Source organism: Phaethon lepturus, unplaced genomic scaffold (genome assembly GCF_000687285.1).
Source record: "Phaethon lepturus isolate BGI_N335 unplaced genomic scaffold, ASM68728v1 scaffold25121, whole genome shotgun sequence".
Taxonomy (NCBI): Eukaryota; Metazoa; Chordata; class Aves; order Phaethontiformes; family Phaethontidae; genus Phaethon; species Phaethon lepturus.
The window spans coordinates 1-12046 of NW_010518817.1; the positions used below are offsets into that span (position 1 = coordinate 1).

The 12046-nt window shown below is 46.1% G+C and overlaps 1 protein-coding gene across 1 annotated transcript; it reads left to right on the plus strand.

The window, feature by feature from the left end:
• The first annotated feature begins 291 nt into the window (after nucleotides 1-291).
• Nucleotides 292-11509, plus strand: PAAF1 (proteasomal ATPase-associated factor 1). Its single transcript, XM_010296850.1, has 10 exons — nucleotides 292-414; nucleotides 839-928; nucleotides 4589-4687; nucleotides 5390-5540; nucleotides 6995-7189; nucleotides 7539-7630; nucleotides 8805-8920; nucleotides 9955-10037; nucleotides 10459-10541; nucleotides 11432-11509. The coding sequence occupies exons 1-10, from the start codon at nucleotides 292-294 to the stop codon at nucleotides 11507-11509; spliced, it is 1110 nt and encodes a 369-aa protein (XP_010295152.1).
• The last annotated feature ends 537 nt before the right edge of the window (nucleotides 11510-12046 follow it).

Here is a 12046-nt window from a genome sequence, read left to right on the forward strand (position 1 = left end):
CCCGCACTCACCGCCGCTCTTTCTTTCCGTAGGAGGGATGAGGGCGAGGCCTGGCTGAGCTGTCGGAGCCCTGGTGAGTGCTGAGGAGGCTGGGGGTGCGGGTAGGAGGGCTGGGAGGGTCCCTGTGGCTTAGCAGGGGATGAGGGCAGTTGGGAGCTCCCTGTGGTTTGGGAGTGGAGTTCCTGTGGGTTAGGAGGGGGTGAGGGAGGTTGGAGGGGCCTTGTGGTTTAGGAGAGGGTGAGGGGAAGGTGAGCTGAGGGCAGGTCTGGTGTCTGAGGGGTGGCTGAGTTAATGGCTGCTCTCCCCACAGGGAAGCCGACCCTCTACGGCAGCCTGACCCGCCGCGGGCTCAGCACCGAGGGTGTCCCTGACATCGCTGCTTCCGAGGGCTTCGTAGTTGGGGAAGTCACCAAGGTGCCAGGGCTCGGGGGGAGCGGGGCTGCTTGGTAGCCATTTTAGACGCATGAAAGGGCGATAACTCTTACGCCAGTCAAAATAGCAGCCCAAAGCCGTTGCCCAGTGCTCTACATGGCTTTGAACTACCAGCTATCCTGAGCCTGTGCCCCGTGCAGTGCCCTGGAACTGGTCCATAGCATCTCCTAGCTGGGCTGGGGCTGGATGTCATGGCTGGCCAGGCCATAGCAGCCATCCCTTGCCACACAGGGCCTGCATCTTGAGAAGGCATAAGGAGATGAGCCCAACACTGCACCTTCCATCAGTCTTCAGGCAGTGAGAGACCACAGTCAAGTCCAGATCATAGTTCTACCTTGGCAGCCTCAGTGTTTCAGTAGGACTAACAGCACTTCTAATTCTTTTTTTTGTCTTTTCCCTCCTCTAGAAAAGCATTCTCATTTCTTGCCCTCATGAAAATGTGTCCACAAAGTTCCTGTCCCCGTACACAGCTTTTTGTAGAATTCATCAGAAAAGTGTAAGTAACGTTGTGAAGCGAGGAGGGAAATAACTGGAAGTGACCATGAACTTTTGTGATGTGTCTAGCTGTTGCGTGCCTATTCTGAGCGGTGGCCTGCAGCATGGCTTTGTGTGTGAACTAGGTAATAAAACATGTGAGATCATGGAAACTTGATCATGGTTAAGTTTACCCCTCAAAAATAATCTCTCAAATTCTTTAGACTGTTTTCTTGCAAATGATCTAATTTCTGCTCGCTTCAGGCCCATAACAGATCCCCCTGTTACGTGTGAATTAGTGTGTCAGAAACCAAGGTAAAAATAAGAGGTTCCAGGCACTGAGCTCTTCATCTGTGACTGGTTCGGGTCTATCCCTGGTTTGTAGTGGCTGTTTGCTCTGTGTTGTCTGTCTTTGATATTTGCCGTATGACTTTGTGGGGCTGGGAATTGAATGTTGCATGAACTCATCTTGACCTTGTGGGAATTAAGAGACCAGAAAAGCTCAGCTTCTATTTAAAAAACAAATTGCATGAACTTCTCACTTACTTAAAGGCAGTCCTGCTTATTCTGCTGAAAAAATCTTACTGCACTCCCATCAATCTGGGGGTGCAACAAGTATGGCTTCTTACTGAACAGTGATACAGAAATGGTGACGCTGACCTGGAATTTAATTTCTTCACTGAAGAGAAGCACAAAACTTTGCTTTGCTGGAAAGTAGTCTGTGCTTTTACTGAACACTTAGACTCTATGTGGAAATGATCCAAGAAAATAGGGAGTATGTAGCCTGCAGGTACAGCCAGCTACCCTAAAGGGAGTCCCCTGAAGGTTCCTAGAGATGTTTTAGTCCACTTGTCTCATGACTTATTGAGTAAATTGTTGTGATAAATCCAGCTGAAAATCTGAAAAGTCAGTCTCTATTAATGAAGCTCAAAAGCAGTATAAATCAAGGTGCGTTTTGACATAAAGGCAATTCTGCATCTCTACAGCTGTTTTAAGAGGAAGCAGGGCTCTGCTGAGAGATGGAGCTTGGCAGTAAGGCAGCTCCGGAGGCAGGTAAATCACTTCTCTGAGCTTTGTGGTACTTAAGAGTCCCTAGCTGCCCTTATGTGTGATAAATGGAATCAACATTCAAAGCACAGCAAAATGGAAATGCAGGCGTAAGTGTTTAGTCTGCTGTCAAATGGGTGTGATGGGTTACAGCTGCACTGCAGATCTCTCCTCTGGAAAGCAGCTGAAGCAATATCTATTAATATGTAGATGAGTTTAAAGCTGGTGTGGACTAAGCTTCAGTTATCCTTTGTACCTGCTGCCTCTCTTTCTGACTGCTTCTGCTTGGCCTTGCCTGTTTACATATTCCTCCTGAAAGTTTGGGGGTATGTCAAACATCAGAAAGGGTTTTCTTTCCTGCTTGAATGACCTTCACAGGCTTTTTGGTTTTTAACTAGGGAGCGTATTACCAGAGATTGGTTTGTTATATAAAATGCCACTCATGTTACCAGTTTATTTCTTGCATTACCAATATGTAAGTAAATATATTTATTGGCTGTTGTGACAGCTAAACCGTTACCTTGTGCTGTTATTTTAATCTTCTAATTCCTGTTTTAATTCCCAGTTTTGTTTTGGTTTTTTTTGAAGTGGAGGTTGATTATTGATCCTGCATGCTATTAAAATTAGCTGTCATCTGAGCTATCAGAGCTTTTTGGGAGAGCAATTTGGTCTGACTCTTGCTTGGGTAGGAGAATTTATGACTGAAGGGTGGTGTATCATGTCCCCACAAGCCCTGACTGATGCACGTGCAGCGGTAGGATGTCCTTCTTAACATTTGGAAACAGCTGGAGATTGATGCAGGTCTGTTATGTACTTGGTCTGCCCGAGAGCATCATCCTTAAATCTCAGGCCTCTAGCTGTCATCTTTCTTGGCAAAGTCTCTCCATCTACTCATCTCTTTGGGTTTCCCTGTAAGCATGGTAGTAAATCTGACTGTCTCTTCAGGCTGGCACCTAGCTAAGGCTGAGCATGTGCAAGAGGATCAACAAAGCCCAGTCCTGTTTAAGAATAGTTAATTATTCAGAAAAGCATTTAATCTGAAGCCTGGTATGAAGATTAGCAGCCTCATCCCTTACATATCTGACCAGGTGGTTGGGACCTGCGAACGCACTGACGGAATGGGCAAGACCAGAAATCTGCGCTTCATTGTGGTGGTGAGGGGTTGGAATGATGACAGAACTGGGATCTGCATTTCTCATGGTGGTTATGCATTTCTTATTTCAGTCAGTGGATTTTACCACTGTAGTATTTTCTTCTAATCCACAGAGTGCAAATGCAATTATTAGGAAGCTTTTGGAGGTAATACAGCATGACTCCAGTATCCAAATCTTGCAAGACAAGGCAGCTATTCCACTATGTCACTGTGTTGCATCCTGCAAACAAACAATAAAACTATCACTAGTGTTAACTTTTGTTCTAACAAAATCTATATAGTTGTTTTTTCAGTCTGTTTAGTCTTGTTGCAACCTATATTGGAAATATCTCTGTCACTTAGAAGATGTAATCTTTTCACTCTAGAGTACCTTTTACCTTAAATTATTTTAGAATTAGAGTATTTCAGGGACCTGCAATGATCATCTAGTCCAACTGCACTTATCCACTACTAATGCATCTGCCTTTCCCAAAAGGCAGCAATAATGTCTGGCATCATGGGAAAGACTGCCCTTTTGCAAGAATAGAAGCCTAACATCTGCTCTCTTCAGAAGTATTCAGCTCTCCCAGTGTTTATGCAAAGCAGGCAGTTGTTAATACCTTAGTGGGACAGACTGTGTGAAGAGTTAGCCTGCCTGTGTAAGGAACTGGTTTTGAGTCAGTGTTTCAGAAAACACAGGCTGTGCCATTGGATTAATAAATATCTATTCAAGTGATGGCTTGTGGGCTTGTGAGTCAGGGCGCTCTCAAGCTGGCCAGCTATCTTGGGCTAGCATGGAACAGCTTGGCTCAATTTCTTATCTGTGTGCAGGAGTTGCTAGAAAAATCCAGATTTCTGCTTCACCTGGGGTAAACCTGAGAGATGACTGCTGTCTGTGCAGGCTTCTGACTCAGCATTTCTTTTTCTCCCTGCTTTGCAGATCTCTGCAGAGTCACAGGCAGAGAATAACAATTTCTCTGTCAAATTTGGTGGCACTTACAAGAAATATGGGGTGCTTTGTGCCAGGTTCCAGTCACCCAACTTGTCTGAGCCCTGGCTGTGAGTCAGCCCCGATCAGCAGCTCATTCTTGAAGGAGGAATGCAGCAATCTGTGTAAACAGATAAATTGAGAATTTCTTTTTATGCTGCCTTTGTCATCTAGAAAAAGCCTGATGCTCTGGATCAAGATTGTTTCTTGATTTCTTAAAGGCTTAATTAATATCTCATAAAACTTATTGAAAGGTTGAGGGGAGAAAGCCTGTGAAGTCCTTGCATAAGGCTGTTAAATGTTAGAAGACTGTTATCAGGCTGAAACTGTTAAGCTAGGCATATGGAAACTCTTTTGGGTGTTTTAAATGCATCCAGCAGTGTGTCTTGGGTTGATAATAATGTTGAATGATGTACTCAGCAGGTCTCTCCCAGTACAGAGTTAGGCTTTTGAGCAGAAATACCTATATACAGGGTCATATAAAGCTAACATTTGGTGTTTTTACCCTCCTGCAGATTACCTGTCTTGATATTTCCAGTGGTGGAGGGCTTGGAGTGTCTACCAGCACAGATGGGACCATGAAAATCTGGCAGGCTGCGAATGGTGAAATAAGAGTAAGACCATCTAGCTTTGATGTTGTGCGTTGTCAGTGACATCACCGAAGTCATCTGGCTGTGACTTTGGTCAGGCTATCCGCATGCTGTGGTCTAGGGCAGGCAAGAATCTGGCTTTTGATTGAAAAGCTAATTGAAATTTGACTTCTCGGAGGTCTTAAGTCAAATCTGTTGGAAAGTGTGACTTCTCCCAAGGGAAATGATGCTTAGCAATCTGGAGAGGAGTCCCGGGGTGAAAATGAGAAAGGGTAGTTAGGAATGACAGCTCCTAACCTGTGTGGTACAAGCACTGAATTTCTTCTGCAGTAGAGAAGAGGTAAGGGAAAAAGACTCCTGCCTGTGATTTATTAACCACATCGTGGCTAGCTGCCTTTCCAGTTAAGGTGTTTCTTGTGGAGCTTGACCAGTCAGCTGCTTGTTTGGCAGAGGATAAAGACATTTAAACTGTTATTAGAAACAACCGTAGTATCTTTTGCTGTGTAATTAGCTACTTAAGTGGCAGAGGGAGGCCCAAAGGGTACCTGCTACCTTTTTGACTGCCTCAAATTCAGACGAGTCCGTTCCAGGAGCGCAAACCCAGAGGATTTGAGCTTAATCTTCTGCCCACATGGGAACACCAAGTTTTCCAGTGTTGTAGCTCAAAAATTGCTTGGCATAAGGATGATAACAATGGAACTAGCATGTAGTTCTTTGTTTTTCCAGAGACTATTGGAAGGCCATGTGTATGATGTGAATTGTTGCAGGTTTTTCCCATCGGGCCTCGTGGTTCTGAGTGGGGGAATGGATGCTCAGCTAAAGATCTGGTCAGCAGAAGATGCCAGCTGCGTAGTAACATTTAAAGGTCACAAAGGAGGTACAGAGTACTTAGCCTTGAAAATGCCTGATCTGCCGTGTGTATAATTGCCTTGCATCCGAGGGGCTGATGTTCAGTCACCAGCCTGCTGCACTTTCTGCTATGCATTTGTTTGAGATGTCTGGAGTATCTTTTTTCAAGCTCCCAGAACTTGAAGAAAAGAACTGGTAGTTGTTGTATTAGACAGATGAAACTTTCTCTCACCGACCTGTGTTTTCTTCATTAATTAAGGTAAAAAGAGGGAGGATGTGATCCATTAGCCTGTCGCAAGTGGCAGAGGTGGAGGCAGAGGACATTCTGCTCTTCCAGGGCAGTCTCAGCTCTCCAGAGCTCTGACCTGCATTCGGTAGCCTTACTGCCTGTGCTGCACTGGGAATGCCTCTTGCTTGCACCCAGATCATTCTGCTCACCTTCAGTTGCTCCAGAGCCTCTTCCTGTTCTTTTTCTTTCTTGCCCAGAAAAGCATACAGCAGTTTCCTAGGAATTTGCAGAACTCGGGCAGGCAGTTACCTGCCTCGAAGATGCATGCTGCTGAAAGTGAGTAAAGCAGAAAAACAGCAGCTGCAAGCATACTTAAGTGATTATTTCTTAAGAAGAGCTGGAATAAGCTTGTTCACCCTTGTACCGAGGGCAGATGTTCAGCTCTGCCCCTGCCAATGGTCTTGCTGCTGAAAAAGAGTAAATTCCTCACCTTCCTTGTGTCCTCATGTAGAGGATGCACTGGCCACCTTTATGCAGGGAGTTCAGTGCCGTTCCTTGCGTTCAGGGTCCACACTACAAACTCCTGCCTTTGACGCCGTCTTACTCCCAGAGAGGAACTGCAAGGGGTGGAAAATGAGCTACCCAGAAAGGCTCCCGACAGCTGTGATCAGAGCAAGTTTCTGAACAGAGCTTCTGTTAATCTCTGGAAAGAAGATTTGGTTTCCAGGATCCCTTGTTCAGAAGCAGTGTGGATTGATATGTAATGCTTAAGCAGGCTCCCATTTTACTCCTTTTTACACCTGACCCAGAGCACAGTGGCTGGTGGGCCTGTCCCATCATGGTGATTGCATCCTCAGGGATGCCAACTTGAACTTGGGTGATCGTGAGCAAGTCCAAGTGAGTTGTGGATGTGTCTCAGATGCCCGAAACTGTGGCCTGAATTACCTCCTCCCTGAGCAACTAACGCTGCTCTGTACAGTCTCATTTTCCCTGTCTTGGTGCTAGACTTTTTTGAAAAGGTTAATAAATCCCGTGACTGGCTGCCCAAAACTTGATTAACTCGAGAACTTGTCTTGTGCTGAACCTGTGGCTCCCTGCTCCATGTTGCACCCCACACGATTTGGCTGTGTGTGACTGGTGGCACTCTGGGGATAGCAGCATGGGGCTTGTAGTTAGGTTTGCCTTGGGAAATGAGAATTTTTGTCTACCTGCCTTCCATGCTCTCTCTGAACACGGCCTTTGCTTTGCTGCAGGTATTTTGGACACTGCCATTGTGGATCGGGGAAGAAATGTCCTTTCCTGCTCTAGAGATGGCACTGCCCGCCTCTGGGACTGTGGAAAATCCGCCTGTCTGGGTGTCATCGCTGACTGTGGCTCTCCTGTCAACGGCATTGCTGTGGGCACTGCTGACAACTCGCTGAACCTGGGCACACCTGAAAAAGTTCCTAGTAAGAATCTTTCTCATAAAATTCATCATTGTTTCCCTGTCCCAAACTGCTTACGTTTGTCACCAATAATCCTGAGTGTGTGGCTTGCTGATGTGTGCCCTTGTACCACGTAGGGAAGGGAACTAGAGTCACCAGAATAGAGCACTCCAAGTCCTGAGGAGGAGTTGAGCCTTTTCAAGCAGTTTGAGTGATTAAGACTGGGGTTTCCTTGATTACTGACCTGCCTTGCTGGTGTCTTAGGAGGAATGATGCTATAGGTTTAGCAGGGATGATCCAAACCGTCAGGTTTTGGTACTGTCAAGATTTGTTGCGTAGCCACCGCTGGAATTAACTGTTGTCCGTTTCTCAGGTGAACGTGAGATTGGGACAGAAGGGAAAATCCTGCTGCTGGCTCGAGAAGACAAGAAGCTTCAAGGAGTGGGACTGCAGAGCAGGCAGCCGGTAAGAAGTCTGTGACCATCAGAAGTACCTGCCTGGGGCAACGCTCTGACACGCTGCTATAAACTCAGCTCCGGGGCCCCAGTCCCTTTGTTTCTATTGCTGCTGCAGCAGCTCTTCAGTTTGTAAGCTGCTGTTCACATGGCTGTGCAGAGCATGGGGATGAGGAATTGAGCCAGGTTAAACCTAGATAGTTTACCTAGATAGGTAAATTGGTTAGTGTTATCCCAGCTCTGTTCCCCAGTGAGGTTCACTACCTGGCACAGAAAGGGAGGGAACCAGGCTGACCTGCCTGCCTTTGGTCTTACACTGCAGTGTTCTCCTCTATGTATTCCCTGGAGGAGAGACTAAAACCTGCTACAATAAAGAGATGCTTTCTCTCCTTCCTACTGGCCAGATTTTTATGTGGGGGTTGGAGGAGTAAGAATTGCTCATGATTTAACCCGCGCATGGGGAAGACAGTATTTAAATTTAAACAGTGGCCAGCAGATGTCATCACAAAAGCAGGATCTTCAGCCTGCCTCATGCAGCCAAGGCGTGAAGCTGTTGTTTATTCTGGAAGGTGTTTTAAGTAGCCTGTGAAGGGGACCTCAGGTGATCAGTGGTCCAACTCCCTCCTCTTGGCAAAGGACGATGGAGTTGGTAGATGTCAGGTACTGAAGATCTTATTGGGAGCTCCAGATGATGTAGCAGATTAAACTGCTCATAGCATCTGTGGCGAGTAAAATTTGGGTGGAACAGATAAGCTCAGTGAGATCTGAGTGAGATGGAAAGGGCTTACCTGGAAAAAGCTCAGAGCCTCTGTAACAATGGCTGCTGGAGGAAGGAGTTATCTTTGCCAACCTGCTGTGCAGATCTGCTTCTGCTGCTCCGTGGGTGTCTGAAGATTAGTTTGAGCTCAGCATCGGTTTGCCTGTCACTGTGAGACACATCCTTTCTCCAAAGGAGACCCATGAGCATTCACTGATTGCACTATCTTTGCTAACTTGGTAAGACTGATGCTGGAGCACTGTTTTCCAGCTCGTCTTGGAGCAGAGCTGAGGGGTTATTAATTTAGTTCTGGGTTTGCCAGTTTGTGCCATGACTCATGGAAGTGACTATACTGCTTCCTTCTCCCAGGTGTCCTGTGTCCTCATCTGTGAGTATCTGACACTTGAATTTGTCCCTGTATTCCCAGGTGTTCCTCTTTGTCGGATCTGATGCATTCAACTGCTGCACATTCCTCTCAACTACCTATATCCTAGCTGGGACTCAGGATGGGAACATATATCAGCTGGATGTGAGAAACACAAAGTGAGCAAGTGCCTGGGGTTGCAAGTATTTAAATGACAACTAGTTTTTGGCTGGGGAAAAAGAGCCAGATTGAGGGTGCTGGCAGGCAATCCCCCTTCTAAAGGGCACTGCAAGCTTCTGAGCCTCCTACAGACATCTCTTTCTCTTGGGGAGCACTGGGGAAGATACTCTTGCTCGTGCTGGTGATCTGATGCGATGTTCTCTGGAAAGTGCCTCCTAAAAGACTGTAGGCTTTGGGCAGGTTCCTTAGTGTCTGAAAAGCTTTTCAGTCTTGGTCTGTGAAGAGCTGTGAAGACTGTGCATAACCTAACCTCTCAGATTGTTGCTTTTTTTAATATATATAAAGTTGTGTTCATGTATTGTGTACTGTGCATATTATGTTATATATGAATATCTGTGTGATTATATATAATCTGTGCACATAGATAGATTTAGCAGAAAACTTCTCTACATGTAGAACGGTAGTATTGCTCCACCAAAAGCACAGGTCCTCTTCTCCTTCACCGATAAGACCTAAGTGTCTTTGTAGGATCTTACTGTTTACCCTGATCCTCGTTCCAGCGTAGGACTAGAACTGAGCTGTCCCTGAGAGCAGGAGCTGCTCTGAGCTGGTTTCTATTAGTGTTGAAGGCGAGCTGTGGGCAGGGAGGCATCCAGATGGTGCTTTTGGTTAGGGGCTAGCACCAAAGTCTGAAGAGTCTTTCACGCTGTATGAGCTCCAAGCTTTTGTCTGTGCCTTTGGAAGGATAAACCCTGTCTATAATCCATGGAGGCATGCTGGTGTTCACCTGCCAGTTAGTGCTTTACTCCCATTTCCATCCTTTGGCAACATCTGTGGGAAAACCAGTGCTGACTTCTGTTTGCTTCCAGAGGCAGAGACTCCTTTGCTAACCACTGATTGAGTCCCCATGTCCTGTGTGTTCTCCTCATGTATCTTTTAACCACAAACTCTCTTCTTTCAGTGTTCACACATTGTAATGGGCTCTTGACTATAGACCGTAATCCTCATCCCTTGTTTCTCCTCCTTTTTGTAGTGCTCCAATCCAGGTCATCCATAGATCAGGAGCACCGGTGCTTTCGCTGCTCCCATACCGAGATGGATTTATTGCCAGCCAAGGTAACTCAGTGCTGTGTTGTGCCAGGAGAAATTGTATAGTCGAATTGAGGAGTTTTGTGCTCTTTTGGTAATGTGTGCTTACATACAAGTGCTGTCTGGCTTGTAGAAGAGGGCTGGACAGTGTCCGTGGCAAAAAGGTGATGTAGTAGGAGCTATATTACATGGTTGCTTTGCCTTGTGATTTCCACCCCACACCTCCCCTCTGTTCCTCCAAAATAGGGCTTCCAAGCCACATCTCAACTGTTAAGAGCCTTTTCCCATCTCTCTGACATCCTCACAGCATGTTTCCCTCTTCCTGGGGGCTTCCTGTGCTGTGATCAGGTGTTTCTGATGGACCTGTTACTGCTTATTTGTAATTAGGAGCATGGCTTATTTCACTAATTGGCCAATGTTCCTTACTTGCTTGGTATCTGTTCTGTAGGTGATGGCACCTGCTTTATCGTTCAGCAAGACCTCGATTATGTCCTCGATCTCACAGAAGCTGACTGTGACCCTGTGTACAAGGTAAGGACCGTGGTGTATTGCCGAAGATAAAGGATATAGGGAAAGGTGATGCCAGGCAGCTGCCTTTATCTCTGGATTTGGCAGCCTGCATAACAGGTTCCTTCACACAGTTGACTTTTAAGCTTTTTTTTTTTTTTCTTCTACCTGACTAATCTTACTACTTTGCTTAAACAAATCCTCTGTGGAATACACTGGCATTATCTCCATCGTGCAGGAGCAAAACTGAAGCAGTGGAGTAATTTGGCTGTTGGAGTAGCTCTGGCAGAACTGTGTTTCTGTAAACAAGTGAGAATTAATTGTTCTTGGAAGATCATTGGGATACAAGCAACAGCCGGCTGCACAGTGCTGGCTGTCTTCTCTTCCCCCCTCGAGACCAGGAAGTGGGTCTTGCTGTTCTGTTTCCGGACACCCCACTGCGCTTGCACAGGTCAGGGAGTGTGGCCTGGGTTTGCCAGACTCTCAGCCTGGTGGCACGGTGGAAATTAGCTTTTGTTTTTAACCCCTTCCAGCTCTGCGGTCCAGTTCTCCCTCTCTGAGCCAACACGAGCCCTCAAGGGTAACACTCAACCTCACACAGAGGCAAAGATTTGACTTGCACAACTCATTGGTGTGAGCAAAACACAAGAAAAGCATGGAAAAAGAAAAAAAATAATTTTTCCTTTCATATCTAACAGAACACCCTTGTGTGAGCACTTACCTGTTCCCTAAGCTCCTGGTGAAACCTTGAACTGTCCTTTAAAACCTGCTAATACTGTTTCAGGGGACACTCACCTCCTGTTCCCTCTGCAAAAGTCCAAAAGTAAAGCTGATCTCTGAGAATTTGACTCTTAACTGTCACTTGGGAAATACTGTGCTTAAATACTGTGTTGTGTTTTTTTTTCCTTTTTTAGGTAGCTTCTTGGGAGAAGCAAATTTACACATGCTGCAGAGATGGGGTAGTGAGGAGATACCAACTTTCTGATCTTTAAGTGTTTAGATCAGCCAAATAGTGGAGAGATGTGTCAAAGTAGCTTTTCCAAGCTTATTTTCCCGCACAGTGCGTTTGAGAGGTGTATATAAAAGTTTCCGAGGCTTTCGTGATGACCGGGCTCTATAGAGAGGTTTTTGGTGAGGGGTAATACTTCTTTATACAACACAACTTTGATCGTTTTTAATTTGGAGAGTGGCTCTTAGAGGATCTTGTGTTGCAGCAGTGTTTTCAAATGCTAAAAAAAACCCCTGCTGTTTCTGGGATGGGGCGGGGAATAAAAATAAGTTGAAGGTGGGGGCGATGAAGGCGGCTGTATTGCAGTATGGACTGAAATAAAGCAACTGCTTTGACTAACACCTGTGTGGAAAAGAAATTTTCCAAGAAAACGTCTTTTTCTTTAAAAAAAAAAAAAAGCGCCAGTGGCTAGGCATGAGGTTGCCCAGAGTCCGGAAGTGCTCGGGGAGAACTACAGCTCCCATAGTGCCCCGCGCGGGGGCGCCAGGACGTGCCGCTCACCCTTCCGACGCGGTGACCA